At 39.0% G+C, this 21,275-nt stretch overlaps 1 protein-coding gene across 1 annotated transcript in view; it reads left to right on the top strand.

Annotated features, from left to right (window-relative positions):
* Positions 1–19,478, top strand: part of espnla (espin like a) — a 41,990-nt gene extending 22,512 nt beyond the window's left edge. Inside the window, exons 6-10 of the mRNA XM_049479102.1 lie at positions 10,677–10,817; positions 14,573–14,726; positions 14,963–15,108; positions 15,692–15,856; positions 16,422–19,478. Coding sequence (XP_049335059.1) covers positions 10,677–10,817; positions 14,573–14,726; positions 14,963–15,108; positions 15,692–15,856; positions 16,422–17,939 — 2,124 coding nt within the window. The 3' untranslated portion in view covers positions 17,940–19,478. The remainder of the gene's footprint in view (positions 1–10,676; positions 10,818–14,572; positions 14,727–14,962; positions 15,109–15,691; positions 15,857–16,421) is intronic.
* Positions 19,479–21,275: the final 1,797 nt, after the last annotated feature.

Below are 21,275 nucleotides of genomic sequence, written 5' to 3'. Positions count from 1 at the left end.
AGGAATTATCCCATGTTGGGCCTCATTGGACATTGGGAAAATTGCTTGCTGCTTGTGGCTGTATTTACCATTGTTATTGCATTCAGAGCTGCCTTACTATCTGAATTGAGTATTGTATTGTAGTTGGAGGTGCACCCAGCTGGTAGGTAGCTCTCTGACCACTGATCCTTAAAGCCAAGCAGTGTTCTTCATTACTGAATGTTGGAGAGGCTCTCTGTACATGCATTAAGCATTGATTTGGAAATAAATTGTCACAGTCATCACAGTTTTAAGAGCCTGCTTGGTGGGTTTCAGATGCCAGCAGGCATGTAAGACTTTACTACACTATAATTTTGATGGTTCATTCTCGTTTTGGTATGCCATACTGTATATTGGTCTTTGGCATCTGATATGGTGTGCCTTATCCTGAATGATCAGGTCGTACTGAATGTCCAAAGCGGGTCCGTGTTGAGTTTGGATTCAGCGCAGTGTAAAATTGGCAGTGTTGGATGAGTTGATTGGCCCAACAGTTTTGTCATCTGTTATTTCAGGCCACAGTGGCCAACTTAGAGATCATCTCAAAAATCTGATCAGACTAAATCCCTAAGGCCTAAGCCCCGGGGATCTCTGCGATATTGATTACTGATTATTTCCACTAGCAATGATTTGCCAAAGACCCTGACACGTTAGCCTTTTGGTCGGCACCGTGCCAAGCAGTGGAAAAAAGCAGCTGCAGAGCAGGAGATACAGTGTCCCAGCTCTTCAGCTGATTTGACAGCCTTCCGCCGCTACCTTTCCATAGAGCCGCTGTTTGTTTGCATGTGGCTATTGGTCTAATCCTTCATTAGAGCGCTGCTGGCCATCCAATCCACGGTGTAAATTATTGAGGGCATTCTCCGATCAGAGTTTATTGTTTATGGGCTGCGGTGCCGGCACCCCAGTCGTTGTGATGTTGCTGGTGTGGAACGCTCAGCGGGCTGGTTCTGCAGATTGTGTGTCAGTGAGTGGTCAGTCGGACGTCGGGTGGATAACTGTCAGGTGGACGAGTGCTTTGTAAGTAACGGGATTTTAATCGGATCAGTGTGTGTTTATGCAGCTAATTGAATATTTATCTTTCAGCTGTTTTACTTATTATTAATCTATAATTGATATAATTGTTCTTAATCAATCTTTTTCTTTGCTTTGCTAATTTGAATGAAACGTTACCTGAATGTGGGTGGGACTAATTAAAGAATGTCTTACCTTGTCATGTCTTATTTTATCTTATCTCATCTTGCATTGTCTTGTCTGGTCTTGTCTTTTCTTGTCGTGAAGGGTATTGATAGTGAGTTAAGTTTCCATTTGCTGCATTAACAGCCTCTACTATCTTTTGGAACATTGCTGTGAGGATATCAGAGCATTCATCTATAATTGCAGATTTATAGTTTATGGGCTACGGCCCCTGTTGGTTGTGATGTCGCTGCTGCGGAACATTCACCGGGCTGGTTCTGCAGATTGTGTGTCAGTGAAGTGGTCAGTCGGTCGCTGGGTGGATAACTCTCAGGGGGATGGGTGTTTTGTATAAGTAAGTTTAATCAGATCAATGTGTGTTTATGTAGCTAATTGAATATTTATCTCTGAGCTGTTTCACTTATGAGAAGTTGATTAGGGTTTTTAGATTTGGGTTGACTTTATATGTTGGCACTGTCCTCTAACTTCCACGGTGGTAACTTTACTGGAGGAGGCAAAAACTGTCAGACTGTAGAACCAGAAGTGCAGACCACACACCGCACTGTTCACATTGGGATTAACTCCTTATCTTACATCTTCTGTACAGAGAATATACATCATATTGTAACTTATGTGTAACATTATAGATTTGTTTTCTTGTTAAAATGTTTGGAGTACTGGTACTTATTTTAACACATAGAGATGTAGATAGATAGATAGATAGATAGATAGATAGATAGATAGATAGATAGATAGATAGATAGATAGATAGATAGATAGATAGATAGATAGATAGATAGATAGATAGATAGATAGATAGATAGATAGATAGATAGATAGATAGATAGATAGATATTCTCATCTGTTGTATTTATTGTAGTGTTATAGTTTTATGTAGCACTTTTATTACACTTTTGCACTTTATGTTTGTTTATTGTACAGTTGGAATTTCGGAATTTCGTTACACTTTGTACCTGTACTCAGATGTAATGACAATAGAAGTCTCTTGACTTGACTAGATAACATAAAATAGATAGATAGATCTCATCTCCTTCTCTTCTCATTTATCTGTTTCTCTTCTCATCTGTTTGCACCTTTTCTTGTTTCTGATTATCTCTTCTATAATTGCATGATCTCATCTTGTCTTTTACTCTTTAATCTCTCATCTCATTAAGTTTTTTTTATTTTCTTATCTCATTTCTGCTCTCCTCATTTCTTCAGCTATAAAAGCAGGATACATTATTTTTAGATTTCTGATTTTTAGAAAAACAGTGCATGAGCAGGTGTCCCAAATGCTTTCGCTCATATAGTGAAATAGTGCTAGCTTCTAGAATCTCGTGATTCTAGCTCTTGCTGTGATTAAGGAGAGTACTTATGTTACCGTAACTGGTGCTCATGTCATCACAGCCTTCTGGATATTCTCATACAGAAACCACTGCATATGAACAGTTATTACAGTGTGTGTGTGTGTGTGTGTGTGTGTTTAAAGGACAAGGAAAAAAGCCAGAAAGAGGAGAGTCTTCTGGATCACAGGGGGTTTAAGTGTAATACTGGAATGATAGGGCAGGAATGTGTGTGTGTGTGTGTGTGTATGTGTGTGTGTGTGTGTACATGTACATTATCTGCTCACCTCGTAGTACACAGGCCTGCTGTTTTTAGTGCTCGTTTTTATGAGGTCAGTGTGGACCTGCTGTTTACAGAGGATTTAGATTTAGAAGAATTAGACACTGTAGCATCTTCACTCATCCCTTTAAACTTCAAACACTGTCTGATACATCAGCCCTGCTGAGCTGAGCTGAGCTGTACAGGAGAGTGAAGCTGCTCTATTTTAGCTAGATGTTAACAGCAGTGGGTGGTCTTAAGCCGTTCTGTAGGCTGGTGTTTGTGTTATGTAGGTTTATGTGTGAAGTGAGGTCAGGCCCTACCGCTAATATATAGGTACTGTTTACATTTTTGGCATTCTTGCTTAAGGTGCAGAAGGTACAGGTGTAAATGGAGTTTTAACTCTTAGTTACTATCAGTTTAGCCTACATTGTATTTGCATTATGCTGTTATGAGTATGTGATGAATTTGTTACATAATTCAATTTGATTTCCATTCATTAATACAGATTAAAGTTCACGTTCAAATAGTGGATATCTATAAATACAGCTCTGGAAAACATTTGGAGATTACTTCAGTTCCTTGCTATTTATAGGTATATATTTGAGTAAAATGAACATTGTTGTTTTATTCTATAAACTACAGACATTTCTCCCAAATTCCAAATACAAATAGTGTCATTTACAGCATTAAACCCTTAACTCTTAACCCTAACCATCTAACTCTTTGTTTTTTTTGCTGTGAACTGTTGCAGTTAACTCTTAAACCTAAAGCTACCTTTTAACCCAAACTACCGCCACATTATTAACACTCTACTGTAACGTATAGCCTGTAACCTTAACCCTTAATCTTAACCCTAAACGTAACTTTTAACCGTAACCTCAGCGCTTACTCATTTAGCTTAACTTTTCACCCTAATCTGGAAACTTAACCCTTAATGCTCATGCTTAACCCAAGTTCTAAAGCTTTTGCTATAACCCTAATCAATAACCCTATTCATAGCCTAACCCTAACCTTAATTCTTTAAAGACTGAACAATCAAATAGTAATTAATTTCTACAAAAGTAAAATCTTAACACTGTAGAATTGATTTGACCTTCTGGACAAAAAAATAATTAATAGTTTGCATAAATGACTTATGTATCATATTTGATGGACATTTATCATATTTGAAACATAATTATTTATTGTTTACAGCTTATTTAATTTGTTATATTCTTGGTATTGTTTAGATTTCATATTTTTATATTATTTTATTGCAATTTTTTTCAAGACTTAAGATTTTGTATTTTTCTATCACAATGAGGTTGCAGAAGTAAAAAAAACAACAACTTGTAACAAAAAACACTGGTAATTGTCACATCCTGGTCTCGTCTCGTGTCTGTGTGTCTTCCCCACGTGACCTGTGCTCCTCTGTGTCTCCCGTCTCAGTACTTTTCCACCTGTTTCTCATTTGTTGCTCCGCCCCTTCCCCAGGTGTTTCTAACTATAGTGTTTCCTGTTTCTTTAAATAGCCCTCCACTGCCACTTTGTCTCCCTGTCGGTCTTTGCACCTTCCCCTGTTGTTTTGTCTCTCTGTTGTTTCACCGCGTTTCATAGCCCAAGTCCTTGCTCTGTGTTTACCTCTGTTTATCTCGTGTATATTTCTGGTTTCCTGTTTATTTCCATTGTTTTCTCCTTTGCCCTGCTTAGTTCTCCTTGTCTAGTTTAGTTTCTTGTTTAGCTCTATGTTCCCTGTATATAACCTTAGTCATTTGTTTCTCGTTTATTTCTTGTTTTCACGTTTATAGTTTATTTCCTTATTTATTTTCTAGTTTATTTCCCTTATATATATATATATATATATATATATATATATATATATATATATATATTCCCTGTTTGTTTATTATTATCATCGCTCGTTTGTTATTGGTTATTTGTGTTTACTTGTTCCTCGTTTCCTTGTTTCTTTGTTATTTATTTAATAAATTATTTATTTATTTCGCCCTTACCTGCACTTGTGTCCGCTTTCCTCGTCACCCTGCCTGGGTCGCCCCCATTTCCGTGACAGTAATACTTTGGGTATTGGCATACTTTTCTCATAATAGAAGATCTACAAATGTGCCTAAAATAATCTGGGGAATGACTGCACACTGATGAGTGTCAGAAACTGGAGGACTCACCCAGTATGCAAATAAGTTGTGCCAGAAGCCAATAGAAATGAAGTGGTTTAGGGCAACAATTCAATTCAATTATTATAAGCTGATTCATCTTAACTCTCACCATCTTAGTTTAAGTGTATATGAGGCCACACATGTTGAGTAATCATCCAAATAAATGAGTAATGTTTGGAAATATCTAGTTTTAATGCGAAACAGACTTTTTTATTTAATTTATTTGAGTTTAAACAACTTGTGCATTTACAGTGTAGGGCAGCTACAAGGATTAAACATCCCAGCTGGCATTTCAACATTGAATCAACGTTGGATTTGGTGTTAATTTTGAAAAGTTAATAAACATTGATATGGCAATGGTGTTTCAACATCGTACGTTCAACCTTTAATAAACCATAGCTCCCTAAAATGAGTAAATCCTATGGTTAACAAAGTGTTAACAATAAACTTACATCACTACTGTAGTAAATCTGAGTATAAAGAAAGTCACCCACCACTACCAATCTGATTACTGAACATCTGATCTCAAAAACACTAAAACAGTAAAACTAATAGAACATGAGAACATTCCCCCAGGTATGGTGAAGAATTGGTGTTAAATTAAAAAACAATTACTGCAGATGGAAGTAAAACACTTTTTTATTCCTCCATTCAACAGTTTTTAGAAATGAAATGATGATGAAATGTAAAATTCAAAATAAGATTCAAAAGGCAAAAGGGTGAAGACATGTTGTTTTATCGTTAAAATTTGCACGACCATTTAACATTAAATGTTGATTCAACAATGTTGTAGCGTTGAAACATCAACAGACATTACTTTAATCCTCTTTAAACCACATTTCAATGTTAAAGGTTGTGATTGATATACCGAGAAATACCCCTTTTCTTTAAGTTAACGGCGTTAATGGAGCTGGACTTGCTTCTGGACGCTCTGTACACATCAGTCCATGCAGGCCACATGTGGAGTACAGTGCATTCAGGGCTTTACAGGCTTTACAGGCTTTACAGCATCTCCCTCCCCATCAGCTTCATCTCCATGGCTTTTCTTATCAGAGCCTGTGTGGGCCGCGAGGTGCGGAGCGAGAGAATGGAACGGCCCGGCTTCAGGGCTCCAGCATCCAGCGCTTCAGTAACTGCAGAGAAATGGTTCAGTTAATCAGAACCAAATGCTCAGGGCCGTCCACTGGCTTTGATTAAGCCTCTCACAGGAGCAGATGATGGGGAGCGAGGACGCTGAACTGTTGTGAAAAGGTCAGGGAAGGAAGGGACGGGATCGTGTTTTATTCCCAGCGTTCTGAAACCCGGCGTGCCCGCGCTCTCCCCTCCCCCTGTTTATCTATTTATGAATTGCACAAGTTCTGGGAAGGTTCTGCCGGGCCGTGTCAGAGCGCATTTCGTGCTGTTTGGACTTCAAAGTGCCGAGCTGGAGGAAACGAGGAGGACCACCGCACGGAGACCAGCAACAACAGTCTACTACTGCGTATCAGAGCAGCCTTTGATGTTGAGAGTGTGTGTGTGAGTGTGTGTTGTGAAGGGAGTGCTTGGAGAAGCACATTTGATATGAATACTGTATGGACTCCATTAGGACATTGCGGCTTGATTAAGGCCAATTTAAGTGTTTCCATGTTGTGCATGCTGAATTTTGAACCACTGATCCCAGCACTGAAATAGGGTGATATTCACGGTGGGCTTTAGTGTATGCTGATTTTGTTGAGGTAACTGTCTCTACTGTGCAGGCTCACAGGAATACTAGATTAGCTTTCGGCAAAAACGTACAAAAGCGTTAGTGAGATCAGGATCCCAGCTGACCAGTTTTTGGTTAGTAGAACGTTTTCTGAACATTACAGTTAACATTTTTAGAACATTCGTTTTCTGGATGTTTTTACACTGCAAAAAAAAAAAAAAAAAGACATTAGTTCACTTATGTTCTGTGAGTATAAAAATGAACATAGGCACAACATGAAATATAAAAATAGATACCCCAAAAGCAAAAAAATAGGTTGTGCCATCAGTTGCATCATTTTTACCAATCAACACACAATTTTTTCTACACTGATTTCTCTCCTGAAAACTGTTTATTTGGGTGAGTAGTGCGCTTCCGTTTATTTACAGTGTGCATAGTTTCCCGAATTTATCCAGCACTAAGGCTGGAGCATCAGTATTTGCAGCTAATGGCTAGCGGTTAGCAGCTAATGCCGGCCAATAGTGCTACAATGAAAAACTCTTAATGTTCCAGGGTGATATTAACTAGTGGTTCATCCCACGTAGCTTGTTTTAGCACGGTTAGTGGCTAATGCTAATGCTACTCCAGCTCCGGTGCTGGAGAACTAACCTGAAAATCCTATATAATGCTGCACTTCGGCAGAGTGGCTTTACTGCTCCTTATAACCTGTCTTGAATTGCATGAACATTGCCATGATATCTAGCCTACACCTCAAAGCAATATGAAACTATATTCAAAATATGCAAAAATACTTCTTATTAAAACAGTTTTTGTAGTTCTTCTAGTTTTCTATTGTTACTTTTCAGTTCCTTTGTGGTTTGACTGGTTGTAAGGCTTGTAGCATAAAATTATCACCCAATTCTGTGCTTCACCTTGTTAATCAACTTCGCTCCAACTCATCACCACCAATTTTACATTTTTTGGAGTGTATGGTCCATAGATCTCATTTACATATTAAGGTCTGATAGTGGATGCAGATAGATGGGACATTCCATTTCTGAATTTGAGAGGCGGGTATTTAACAATCCTCCATTCACAGTGTCACATGTGTAATGGGAATACACCAAAGAAGGCTAATATTACCACCCACAGTGGACCGTGCAGTGTGGGGCAATGATGGTGGCCAGCAGCATCTGTCTAGAATTGTCTGTGCAAACAGAATTTACAACAACACTTAATGCAGGAGACCCCGCCCACATATCCCACAACTCAGAAGACTCTTCTCTAGATATTATCTTCAAAAAAAAAAGCAGAATAAACTCTTTTTATACCCTTGATTTCAGAAGAAACCATGAATCAGCAGGTGACCCAATACTTTGTCCATATGCTAGGATTATGGTAATTGATTATAGCATATATATATAAGCAAAATCATATAGATGTAAAGCCCAGCTTTGATTAAAGAGAGTACTAGTGTTACTTCAGTTACTGTAACTGAAGCTTGTGTCATCATAGTGTTCTGCTTATTTTCTGGAACTGCTGCAAATGAGCAAACATGTGTGTGTGTGTGTGTGTGTGTGTGTGTAGATGCTAACTATTGTTACTCAGGGCTTTGATCTGATCTACACAGTGTAATACTGTAGCACTTACAAAAGGCTCTGCTGTATGACCTGTTTGTTACATTTGTAAACATTTAAAAGTAGGTCATAATCTTGAAACTAAGCCACAATATCAAGGTCTGGACCAAAGGACCAAATTAGTTCCAGTAATAAGAGGTGGTCTCAGTCCAAATCAGCTGAACTATAGTCTGGATTGTTTGCAGTGTAAAACACTTTCCTTCCAATATTAGACCAATTATAGGAAGCTGAGGCAGGCTACTGTCACATATTAAACAATAGAAAGAAAAAAAATAAGAGGTGTTGTGCCAAAATATGACTACTCTTGGCAAGCAGGTGTATCACGCAACAGTATGGCGGTGAATATGCCATGTGATTCTACATCTACTGTAACTGTGTAACCCTAGAGAGCGGGGTGTCCGATCATGTAAAGTTACACAGTGGAGTCTCTGATTGTGTAAAGTTATAGAGTGGGGTGTCTGATAATGTAAAGGTAAAGAGTGGGGTCTCCCATTGTGTAAAGTTACAGAGCAGGGTGTCTGATAATGTAAAGTTAAAGAGTGGGGTCTCCCATTGTGTAAAGTTACAGAGCAGGGTGTCTGATAATGTAAAGTTAAAGAGTGGGGTCTCCCATTGTGTAAAGTTACAGAGCGGGGTGTCTGATAATGTACAACCTGCTCTCCAACTTTACGTGATGAAACACCCCACGGTGTAAATTGATGCAATTGGACACCCCACTCTCTAACTTTACGTGATCTGACACCCTGTTCTGTAGCTTTCCCATTGCGTAAAGTTACATAGCGGGGTCTCTGATTGCGTAAAGTTACAGAGCAGGGTGTCTTATAATATAAAGTTAAAGAGTGGGGTCTCCCATTGCATTATTGTGTGATGTAAAGTACCGATTACGTAAGGTACAGAGTGGTGTCTCCTACTGCGTAAAGTTACAGAGCGGGGTGTCCGGTCACGTAAAGTTACACAGTGAAGTTTCTGATTGCATAAAGTTACAGGGTGTTATCTCTGATTGTGTAAAGTTACATAGTAGGGTTTCCGATTATGTAAAGGTACAGAGCATAGTCTCTCATTGTGTAAATGTACGCAGCAGGCTGACCAAACACTTAAAGAGCATGGTTTCCAAGTTCTGAGGAGTATAGTACAGAAAAGTGTCCTGCGCAATAACTGAGTTCCACACCTGCTGTTAGAACTGCAAAGGGGAAATAACTCCACACTAATAACTGTGAGTTTAGAATTGCATGTTCTGTAAAAGCTAATGCATACTTTTGTTATTGTAGTGTAGTAGCCTCTTCACTTTGCTCCCTCTAGTGGAATATATACCGGCCTCTTCCTTTTAAGAGAAAGTCTTTAACTTATTAAACCACACATCCTAGCCGTTGTGACGCAGAAGGCCTTACATCAGGTAAAGAAGCGCATCAGATGTCCACAATTTGATCCACAGTGCTGCCTCGGTCCTGACCGTGCCATTGGTGTTAGATGCAGTTCAGCCAGTTCTGGACAAGTGCATGTATAGGCAATGGCATCACCATAACACAGAGGTACACACTGAATAGCTTGAGGTGGCATGCCAATGCCAAAGCATATTGATATAGTTTGTTGTTACTAATTCTAAACTCTAAATTCTATAACAATTCAGCTTTATCTATTATATGTTTGTACATACACACATTTTGTGTTAGGTAATTTGTTGTTGCTCAGTTTCGGCTTTATAAAACTTATAGAGGGTTGTGTTTTAAGTTGGTGTTTGGTTCATTTCAGCAGCAGGTTGGAGTATAAATAATACCTACAGGTGCATTTAAAAAAAATTGAATATCATTGAAAAGTGACTTTATTTGAGTAATTCAGTTCAAAATGTGAAACTCATATATTATGTAGATGTATTACACACATGGTAATCTATTGTATGCATTTGTTAATTTTATTGTTGATGGTTATGTCTTACAACCAATTAAAATCCCAAAAAAAGTGCCTTAAAGTTGGAATATTATATAAGACCAATTGGCACACTGTACCAAGTCCTGCCGGAAAATGAAATCCGCATCTCCATAAAAGTTGTCAGCAGGGGGAAGCATAAACCGCTGTAAAATTTCCTGATAGACACTGCACTGACTTTGTACTTGTTATAACACATGAACACTTAATGCTTCCCTCTGCTGCCAACTTTTATGGAGATGCGGATTTCATTTTCCAGCAGGACTTGGCACACTGCCCACACTGCCAAAAGTACCAATTGGTCTTATATAATATTCTTTTGTTGCACTTTGCAGTATTAGGCAGTGAATGAGCAGGCTTATTGCATTACGTTTTGAAATTAGATTAGTATATTGGGCATGAAAATGCTGTACAAAATAGAAAGATTTTGCATAATCATTGAGTAATTACCTATTAATGTATTAACTGTATTAACTGTTAATGTATTTACTTCATTTGTCTTTGTAGCCGCAGAGTGCTGCTGAGCGTCTGGAGCCGAACGGTCCGGTAGAGGACCTGAGAGAGCGTCCCGCGGCGGCGTGGCAGTCCGGCTCCGGGGATTACTACAGACACATCAGCGAGACACAGCGAGACATGGACAGCCTAAAGGTTAACCCCATTAACACTTCATCACTCTGTCAGTGGGTCCAGTACGGATGGCAGTGTGTGCCCTGTCTGGGTTAATACATTACAGATTATCAGCAGCTCTGACTCCAGCTGTGAGTGTAGATTTAGTACCAGTTGAAAGTCTGAAAACACCCCTTCTCATTTAATGTTTTTCTTTATTGTATTATTTCCACACTGTGGATTGATATTGAAGACATCAAAGCAATGAATGAGTTTGGGATGAGTTGTGTTGAGTTTGGGATAAGTTGTGTTGAGTTTAGAGTGAATTTGGGATGAGTTGTGTTGAGTTTGTGGTGAGGTTAGGGTAAGTTTGGGGTGAATTTGGGGTTAGTAGTGTTGAGTTTGTGATGAGTTGTGTTGAGTTTAGGATTAGTTTGGGGTGAGTTTGGGGAGAATTGTGTTTAGTTGTGGGTGAGTTGTGTTTAGTTGTGGGTGAGTTGTGTTTCGTTTGTGTTGCGTTTGTGTTGAGTTTGGTGTCAGTTTAGGATTAGTTTAGGATGAGTTTAGGGTGAGTTTGGGATGGGTTGTGTTGAGTTTGGGATGAGTTGTGTTGAGTTTGGGATGAGTTGTGTTGAGTTTAAGGTGAGTTTGGGATGAGTTGTGTTGAGTTTAAGGTGAGTTTGGGATGATTTGTGTTGAGTGTGGGGTGAGTTTGGGATGAGTTTAGGGTGAGTTTGGGATGAGTTGTGTTGAGTTTGGGGTGAATTTGGGATGAGTTTAGGGTGAGTTTGGGATGAGTTTAGGGTGAGTTTGGGATGAGTTGTGTTGAGTTTGGGGTGAATTTGGGATTAGTTTTGGGCTGAACATATTCTGGTTTACTTAACATTTTTACTTTTACTAAGTGATTCCATATGTATGATTAGACACTTTAGAATGTAAGAAATACACAGAAAATTCTTTAACTGGTACTGTATTTTGTATTTAGCTTGAACTCTGCAGCATACCAATATTCCTTACATTATATAACAGTAATAGTAAAAGACCAGTTTAATCCTTGGATTCCCAGAACCATTACATGCTAATGATTCATTTAATGGAAGACTGAGAATCAGTATGATTATGGTTCTGGGAAAGTGGACAAACTGGACCTCCACCAGTTATAAAATGGGAAGTTAAACATGAGTCTTGTTAAAGAAGCTGTCAACACTATTGCAAAACTCCTAACTGTCCTAAAGATTTGTGACTCCATGATCATTAAGCAAAATCTATTCAAAATAAATACTACATACTCAAATCAGAAGACAGTGATGGAACAGCATGGACAAATAAAAATACGACTTTGATTTGACTGCAGATAGTATGAACACAAAATATATCATGGTTTATCTGCTCAACTTCATTTGATTTATTAATATACAGTATCTTCCAAAAGTGAGTACACCCCTCATTCATGTAAATATTTTATAATATCTTTAATGGGACTACACTTTAGAAATGAAACCTGGATATAACAACACTCAGTGTACAGCCAATATAGCTCTATATATTTACTGTGCTCTGAAAATAACTCAACACACAGCCATCAATGTCTAAATAGTTGGCAAGACAAGTGAGTGTCCTCACAGTGAACATGTCCCTACCTAGTGTCATGTGACTCATTGGAGGATCCAATGAATGTGAATGGGGAGCAGGGCTGTTAAATTTGGTGTTTTGGGTGCGTACTGGACACTGGATATTCAACATGACACTTCATGGCAAAGAAGTCTTTAAGAATGTGACAAAACAGAATTCTTGCTATCTGCAAAGATGGCTTAGGCTAAAACTGAGCTGAAGCACAATGGCCAAGATCATACAGCAGTTTTTCAGGACGGATTTCACTGTCAGGGCCAGACAGGAATGAGACTGGTGCTGATACAATAAAATAACTTTATTAAAAGTTATAGAGCAAACAGGGGTAGTCAACGGAAACAGGGTCAATACCAGAAATACACAGTGTAGAGAAACCATACCATAAACGGAAGACAGTCCAGAGTTCATACACGAGCAGGTAATGTCACAGGGTAGGCAAAAATCCAAAGTAGTAGAAACAGTCCAGGTCATACACGGAAATCCAACACAAGGGAGCAGGCAAAAATCGACGTCGGTAGAAAACAAAAACAAGATCATACACGGATAAAGACAAGGGCAAGAGAAACGCTTTGTATTGTAGGAATTACCAAACAGATACTCGGCGAGGTGTGAGCGTGAGCATGGTCCTTATATACTGAGGGAAATCAGAACTCGGGACTTCCTGGTGGTGTCATGTGATGCGTCATGTGATCGGGAGTGTGTGTTGTGTCATGGAGTGGTGCGTTCTGGGTATTGTAGTTGTTACTGTGGGAATCGCAGATAGAGCTGGATGTGGGAGACTTAGACATGCTTTCAGCACCAGACATGACATTCACTCTGAATAGACCTCGCCAGGGTCAACAAAAGAAGTTAACTTCACGTGTTCAACATAATATACAGAGGCTGGCTCCATAATATAAATGCAGGAGTGCTGCCAGCATTGCTGCAGAGGTTAAAGAAGTGAGAGGTAAGTCGCCGGTGATCACATCATTTGCCACACACTGCATCAAATCTCAGAAGGTAGCCTCTTCTGAAGCTGACACAAAAGAAAGCCCGCAAACCGTTTGCTGTAGACATGCATTCCAAGAGCATGCATGTGTGGCAGGTTCCTGGTAAGAAATACCAAGAAAACTGGTGCTAGCCTACAGTAAAGCATGGTGGTGGTAGCAATATGGTCTAGGGCTGTATGAGTACTTATGAGAACTGTGACATTCTGAAGCACAGCATGATCTCCTCGATTTAGAAACTGACCATATAGCAGTTTTCCAACATGTTAACGACCCTAAACACACTTCCAAGATGCTTACAACTGTTTTAAGCTGATTGCTGATTGACTGGCCAAGTATGTCTGTAGACCAAAACCCAATTTAAGCACCTGTGGGGTTTTCATAGACAGAAGGTTGAGGAACACAAGATGTCTAACATACACCAGATCTGCGATGTCTTCATGGGTTAGTGGAAGCGTATTCCTGTTGCAACTTATGAAGCTCTGGTAAATTTCATGCCCATGAGAATTAGGGCAGTGCTTAATAATAATGGTTGCCAGATAAAATATTGACAAATAAAGTACAGTATTTTTCAGAGGACAGTAAATACATACTGATATAAAAACTATACACTGACTTCTTTAAGTTATATCCAAATTTTTTTTAATAATGTTGTCCCATTAAAAAAAATACAGAGCCTGGTCAAAACAAAGGACATACACTCTAATATTCAGCACACATTCATGGTGGCATCGATTGACAAGCTTCTGCAATGTCACAAAATGCTCTTACTTTCAATATTAAACATAGACATAGTTCTAGTGCTGTTTTCCTAGGATTTGATTTTACTAAACATTTGTTAGATTGCCAATCACCATCATTCTGACCACAATAATTCCTCAAATACGATGTTTCCCTACTGGCCTTCTAGTTTTCAATAATGCATTGGATAGTTCTTATCATAAATGTTTTAGTTGTAGATGCATTCTCTGCTTGATGAAGATAAATAATTTGATTCTTCTGAAACAGATCAACATCTTTTCCACCTCTACAGGAAGTGTTTTTACACATGGTTGTTTAAACAGTGAGAAGCTACTCACTGCATCAGTTAGGGTTGGCAACTTGTTGCCAGCTAAAACATAATGTGAGGAGTGTTGTAATTTATTTTTCTGTTGTAAGTTTTTTTTCCGTTAATCTTTCCAGCACCCTGAGACTGAAGACTCCCCCCAGGCCCGTTACCCCCCTCCACCCCCGGCTCCACCCCTCCCCTCGTCTTTCCTTTCACCTCCACCTTCTTCCGTTCCCCATGAGAAATCGATGGCCAGCAACGCCCATCACGTCCATGTGGCCACCACAGGTAAGGAAGCCTCAGGTGGGCTGATTTTACCCCATGCACCCATACAGCACCAAACCACTCATTAGTTACCCCTGTCAGGGGATTATGGGAACTGACTTCATCACTGACTCATCCCTCCTTAATTTCACTTAATGACTTAATTCCAGCCTCGTGAGTAATGCTAATCAGCCTGTGTAAATATGATTGGAACATGAATGGAAACATATGAGGGATAAATAATGTTCATGTCGTTTCAGTGGTGAAGAGCCTGAGCCCCGACAATCCCACGAGCAAACCAGTGCCAGAAAAAGGGAAAAAGTTGCTGGGAGAAATGAAACTGGGAGAGATGAAGTCCATCACCTCTCTGAAAAACTCCAAGTTAACTGAAAACTTTACTCCCTCTGTACGTAAACTCTCATTTTATTCTGTTTTGTATATATATATAATTTGGTACAAAACTATATATAGAGCTATATCCACTATATGCCCAAATATACTCATATCCCAATCATTTTTTTGGCATCCAGAAGGAATTGTGGGATTGTAATCCTATTCAGAAGGAAGATAAAAATGACCAGAAACCTTAAATGATTATTGATGTATTTATTTATTGAGCCACTTATACAGCAGTAGTGTGTAATGTATGTGTTACATATCTGTAATACAACACACCAGACATCTTAGCATCTCATAGTTGTAGAGGTTCTTAATGGAGTCCTGTGATAATCCATCCTATATAGCTCCAATATTCTCACACAGTTTGTGCAGATTGTGTGGTAAGGGTGGAGCATCCAATAGCATCCCACACATTTTCAATCAGGGATAGATCTGGAGATGCAGCTGGACATGCAAGCCTAATGCAAGCTCTTGGAATAGCAACAGTATGTGGACGAGCATCGTCCTGTTGGAATAGTGCAGTGGAGTGTGTGTTCTGTTACCAATACAAAACAATGCAAAATTATTCATTCAATGTTCCTTCTTTTCAGAATAAGATGGTGGTGCTGCCCACAGAGGAGGCTAATCTGTCGGATATTGATTACCTGGTTCCCACTCATGATGAGAAGGGCCGGCCTATAGCCGAGTGGAAGAGGCAGGTGATGGTGCGGCAGCTGCAGACCAGACTACTGGACGAGGAGGCCCAGAGGAGGAAGGTAGGTATATTTACATTACGTTATTATAATGTATTCAATTGTAAAGAACACCTGGGCCTTATGAACCAATAGCTTTTTATGATAGATCTTAAATCTACAGAAAGTCTTTGTCAGATTCATGTCATGTTTCTTAAACTTGTTTGCAATACATACAGTATATAAACAATGATGAATGTCAAAATCATAGGGAAAACTGCATAAATTAGTTTTAAAAAACAATTTAATTAGATTAAGATTAGATTTAGATTAAATGATTCTTTATTTACAATGTCTTTGGTCAACTTACAGCCATTTCTGCATTTCAGGCCTGCAACACATTACAATAAAACAGTTTAGGCAATTTAGGGCTAGTAATGAGGTAAATACAATTGTCTGTTCAACAAAACAATGCAAAACCTCATACTGCACAAATTACAAAGGCATGACTGCAGTTCTGAACTGTCCCTGATAGAGAATTTGTGGAGTATTTTCAACCTAAAGTGTAAATGTGAATAAACGTTTTTGTTTTTCTATTCTGTCCCAAATATTTTTTGATTTGGGGTTACTGTTCTTGTGTTTCTTACAGGAGAATGGACACAGATACGCAAAGATGGACAGCTGGAGATACTCCCAGGCGCACAACGCCATCCTGGGTCCATTTGGGGAGTTGCTGGCAGAGGATGACCTTATCTACCTGGAGAAACAGATCAAAAGTGTCTCCATGCAGAAGAACTGCGAGGGCTACGAGATGGAGCTGGCTCGCCTCGCAGAGGAACTCCGGAACATTCTTCCAGCACCGATCGTCAACATCACGGTCAACACCCAGTACAAGAACCTCAGCACACAGATTCCCCTTCCAGTGTGGTGCAACCGGATATCAGGGATTGTGAAGAGCATGTCGCTGCTTATGACCAACCTGACTGACCAGCCGTACTGCAAGATGCCCAACACCGAGCTCGTGAGCGTCTTCTCTCAGAACTTCGAGAGACAGAATTTGGCCAGAGGGAGGAGAGAGAAGATTGAAAATGAGATCCATGAGTTCGGAGTATCAGTGCGCAATCTGAAGTCCAACTTCGAGAATCAGGACATTCCTGCTGTTGAGGACTCTGAGAGTAAAGGGCTGCAAGTCCAGCACAAAGAGCCAGTGGAGAACGGCTCGAGCGGAACTTTAGAGAATCACGAACATGAACCCGAACCCGAACATCCAGCAGCGGCAGAAGTGATCCATGAAGATTTTGTCGTTGGCTACGATGAAGGCAACGATGTCATAGAGACTACAAGCTTGCGCAAGGAGCGAATCGTGGTCTTGTTCTTGGGTCACTGGAAAAAGTCGGCATATACCGTTACTGTCAAAAACGCCCAGCGAAAGCACAGCATGGACAGTCAGAAGATTATAGACGACCACGGTAGCAACAAGCTGCATCGCAAGGCCAGCTTGGACATATCACCGAAGAAGATGATGGAGAATGGTTCGCTGGGGAACTTCTTCAAGCAAAGGAGCACCATCAACAAGATGATCGGCAACTGGAGGAGCATGATCTCCATCGTACCATCCCGGCAGATCCGGCGACTCAACCGACAGCAGGCTCTCTACTCACCAGAGCAGTTCCTACCCCGTGTGGATGGAGCTCCGGTCGACTACGACACTCTGACTTTGGACCTCTTCATGCTGGGCTACTTCCACATTCTTGAGCTGGACCTCTCGCCAGATGAGAGGAAGATGAGGCATCTGCTGTGCTTCGAGGTTTTCGACCACGTTGGACGCTTCAGCTGGGAGACGGTGCGGGACTTCCACAAGGCTGTCATCCAGGACATCGAGGCTGGGAACAGGGAATGGAAGGACGGGTTTGAGGATATCAAGATCAGGTTCTTTGGCGAGGCTTCGAACCAACCAGATCAGCCGGCAGATCAGGAGAAAATCCCACCAGTAGAAATAAGGCCAGTGCCCAAAGTCATTGTTCAGACTCCAACTCCAGATGAGGGAGAAATCCTCTCCAGAAACTCAGATATTACCAGTTTGAGCAACGACGAGATCTGCCAATACATTGACAGGAGTTTCGCATTCTGGAAAGAAAAGGAAGCCGAAATATTTGACTTTGAGTGATTTGCAAATTTGACAAACAGATTTTTATTCTTATTTTTGATATCTTTGTGTACATTTGTTTAACTGAATGTGTAATAGATTAATGCTGGAGTTGGAATTTTTGTTTGTATTTTAGGAAAACGACTGTAGAAAACATGGATTTATGTTCCTCTGCTGGCTAATTGCACATATAATACACATACACACATAATACACATACACATATAATGTGTAGCTTGTCCCATCTCATTTTTCTTCTCTAAACTGTCTTTTTATCTTCAGTGTCACTACAATTCTAATAATTAGTTTTTTCCTTTGCTAATATCACCACAGTTATATTTCCATCAGAACCCATTTTAAACCTTATTTTGCTATATTAGAAGGTGGGGATACACTTTGGAATGATATAAGTGGTTCACAGCATTGGCTAGAACATATTGTCTGCATCAGCTTACATGGAGTAGTTAAGTTGTAGTTGAGCTGTCAACTAACTTTGTTGATTATCATGCTGTAATTTGTTTGGTAATAAAATACATGAATTGCACTTTTACTGTTGGGACACTGAAACACTTACTGAGTAAACTGGGAATCACAGGGTAAAATCCACTCTGCTTCTGGTCCTTTAGGCTGCAGTTTAAACTCAGGTGGTGGTTTGATACTGTAATACTTGGTCTGGGGCATGTATTTGGCTTCATTTCTATAGAACTGAAGGAAATGGAACCACAGAATTCATGTTTTCTACAGTCGCTGGTTTAGGGCTAGAATGTAAAGTGTGAAATTAGACTTACAGTAGAACACAATCCTATTTTATATAAGTGTTTATGGTTTGCTGTTGCAATAGCAAATGTTCACATTTTTCACATTTTTCACAGTTTTTCGTCATATTTGTTTGTTCACTAATGAAAGACTGAATGGTATGAGGTTAAGGGCTGGCATAATGTGTTCCTATTGATCAGTATAATGCCATACAGAAAACAAAAATATGGCTACCTATTTCTTTATATGTGCAATTTGAACTTATATTTAATTTAGACTATTCATTATTCATTGGAAGGGCTAGCTGGATTGCAGCAAATTTTTAAAATAATAATTGACATAAATGCAAATGTTCAAATGTGTTTTATACATTAATTTACATACATTTATTTTCTGTTTAGGATATGTTTTTTGTTTTAACCAATATCCTTATTTGATTATCAGTATGATGACAGAAGGAATTAGAGCAAAGACATTTTTTACAAGTTAATGAAAAGCACAAAAAAAAATCAAGGGTACAAGCATACCTAATGCTCAAATATCAGTCTGTGTTGGCTGCAATGAGGTTTTTTGTACTTTTTAGACCCATTTAGACTATTAGAAAATATTGCATAATATATAATCATATTCAAATATACAATCATATCAGTCATTCAATTTAGCATTTTTTCCTCTTTCCAAGACAATTCATGAAAGGCTCCCTCTGGATTATTTCATTTTTCTGTTAATAAATGTTATTTTTTCTAAAGAAAGGCTTGAGGTTATTCCTCTTAATGACTGTGACAGACCAGGAGATATTAGATATTTGGCTTCAGTAAAACCCAGAAGGAAGTGTGGTATTGTTACTACCCTTTTAAAAGAAAAGTTTTTTTTAAGTATACTTAACATGGAAAAGTACATACTTTTAAAAAAAAAAAATATGTACTTGAATACATACTAAATTTACTATTTTGGAACAACGTATGGCAACTTAAGTATATTTCAGTTATTAAGTAATTAAGCGATATTTAAATTTAATACCATTTTTAATACAGGTGAAGTATGTTGTAAATGTACTACTTTGCGTATTGATGCATATATAGTGTACATATTAATGCTGCTGGAAGAAAACTACACTAAAGTGCACTTTAAGTAGTATTTAATGCCACTATATATTTTTTTTCTATTAACACAATGTATAATTTAAACGGCTTAAAAATACATTTCATGAAAAAGTATATTTATTGTGTATTTTCATAAAGTATATTAAATTGAAAATGCACTTTTAGTATTCTTTACCTAATTTAAACATACTTAGGTATACTTCCTATTCACAAGAGTAGGAATAATAAATGATTATAAATGTAGACTGGGCAATATTTATTGAGCTGTACATACAGTCATATGAAAAAGTTTGGGCACCCCCATTAATCTTAATCATTTTTAGTTCTAAATATTTGGGTGTTTACAACAGCCATTTCAGTCTGAGAAGCTGTATGGGAGAGTGCTTTTGCATACCTCAGGCGACTCTGTTTGTGGCGTGCTTGCAGAAATGGCTTCTTTCGCATCACTCTCCCATGCAGCTTCTCCTTGTGCAAAGTGCGCTGTATTGTTGACCGATGCACAGTGACACCATCTGCAGCAAGATGATGCTGCAGCTCTTTGGAGGTGGTCTGTGGATTGTCCTTGACTGTTCTCACCATTCTTCTTCTCTGCCTTTCTGATATTTTTCTTGGCCTGCCACTTCTGGGCTTAACAAGAACTGTCCCTGTGGTCTTCCTGTTCCTTACTATGTTCCTCACAGTGGAAACTGACAGGTTAAATCTCTGAGATAACTTTTTGTATCCTTCCCCTGAACAACTATGTTGAACAATCTTTGTTTTTAGATCATTTGAGAGTTGTATAGTCCCATGATGCCACTCTTCAGAGGAGATTCAAATAGGAGAACAACTTGCAATTGGCCACCTTAAATACCTTTTCTCATGATTGGATACACCTGGCTATGAAGTTCAAAGCTCAATGAGGTTACCAAACCAATTTTGTGCTTCAGTAAATCAGTAAAAAGTAGTTAGGAGTATTCAAATCAATAAAATGATAAGGGTGCCCATACTTTTGCACCGGTCAAACTTTGGTTTAATGCATATTGCATATTTTCTGTTAGTACAATAAACCTCATTTCAATCCTGAAATATTACTGTGTTCATCAGTTATTAGATATATCAAACTGAAATGGCTGTTGCAAACACCCAAATATTTAGAACTAAAAATGATTAAGATTAATAGGGGTGCCCAAACTTTTTCATATGACTGTACAGAAGTAGTGTGACATGTCCCGAAGCCCTAGTGTCATGGTGCATTATTTCTATATATAATCTACTTTCATGATGACCTTAGTATGTAGATCACCTTGTGCCCAGATTCTGTTGTCAGGCTTGCTCTACACTGATTGGGTTAATTAACATGTCCTTTTAATCAGTTCTCCATAGAGTTTATCTCAGTATCAGTGTCCACATCATTACAGGAAACCGAAGTCCCACTGTTCCAGTTCCAGAGTGAGCTGGCAGCAGCTCACGACTCTAATGATTAAATTAACTATCATCCTGCCCTCTCCGGTGTACCAAG

The sequence above is a fragment of the Astyanax mexicanus genome, chromosome 5 (assembly GCF_023375975.1).
Source record: "Astyanax mexicanus isolate ESR-SI-001 chromosome 5, AstMex3_surface, whole genome shotgun sequence".
Lineage (NCBI taxonomy): Eukaryota > Metazoa > Chordata > Actinopteri > Characiformes > Acestrorhamphidae > Astyanax > Astyanax mexicanus.
Note: the sequence above shows the minus strand (reverse complement) of the source record. Positions and strands in the feature narration are given on the sequence as shown.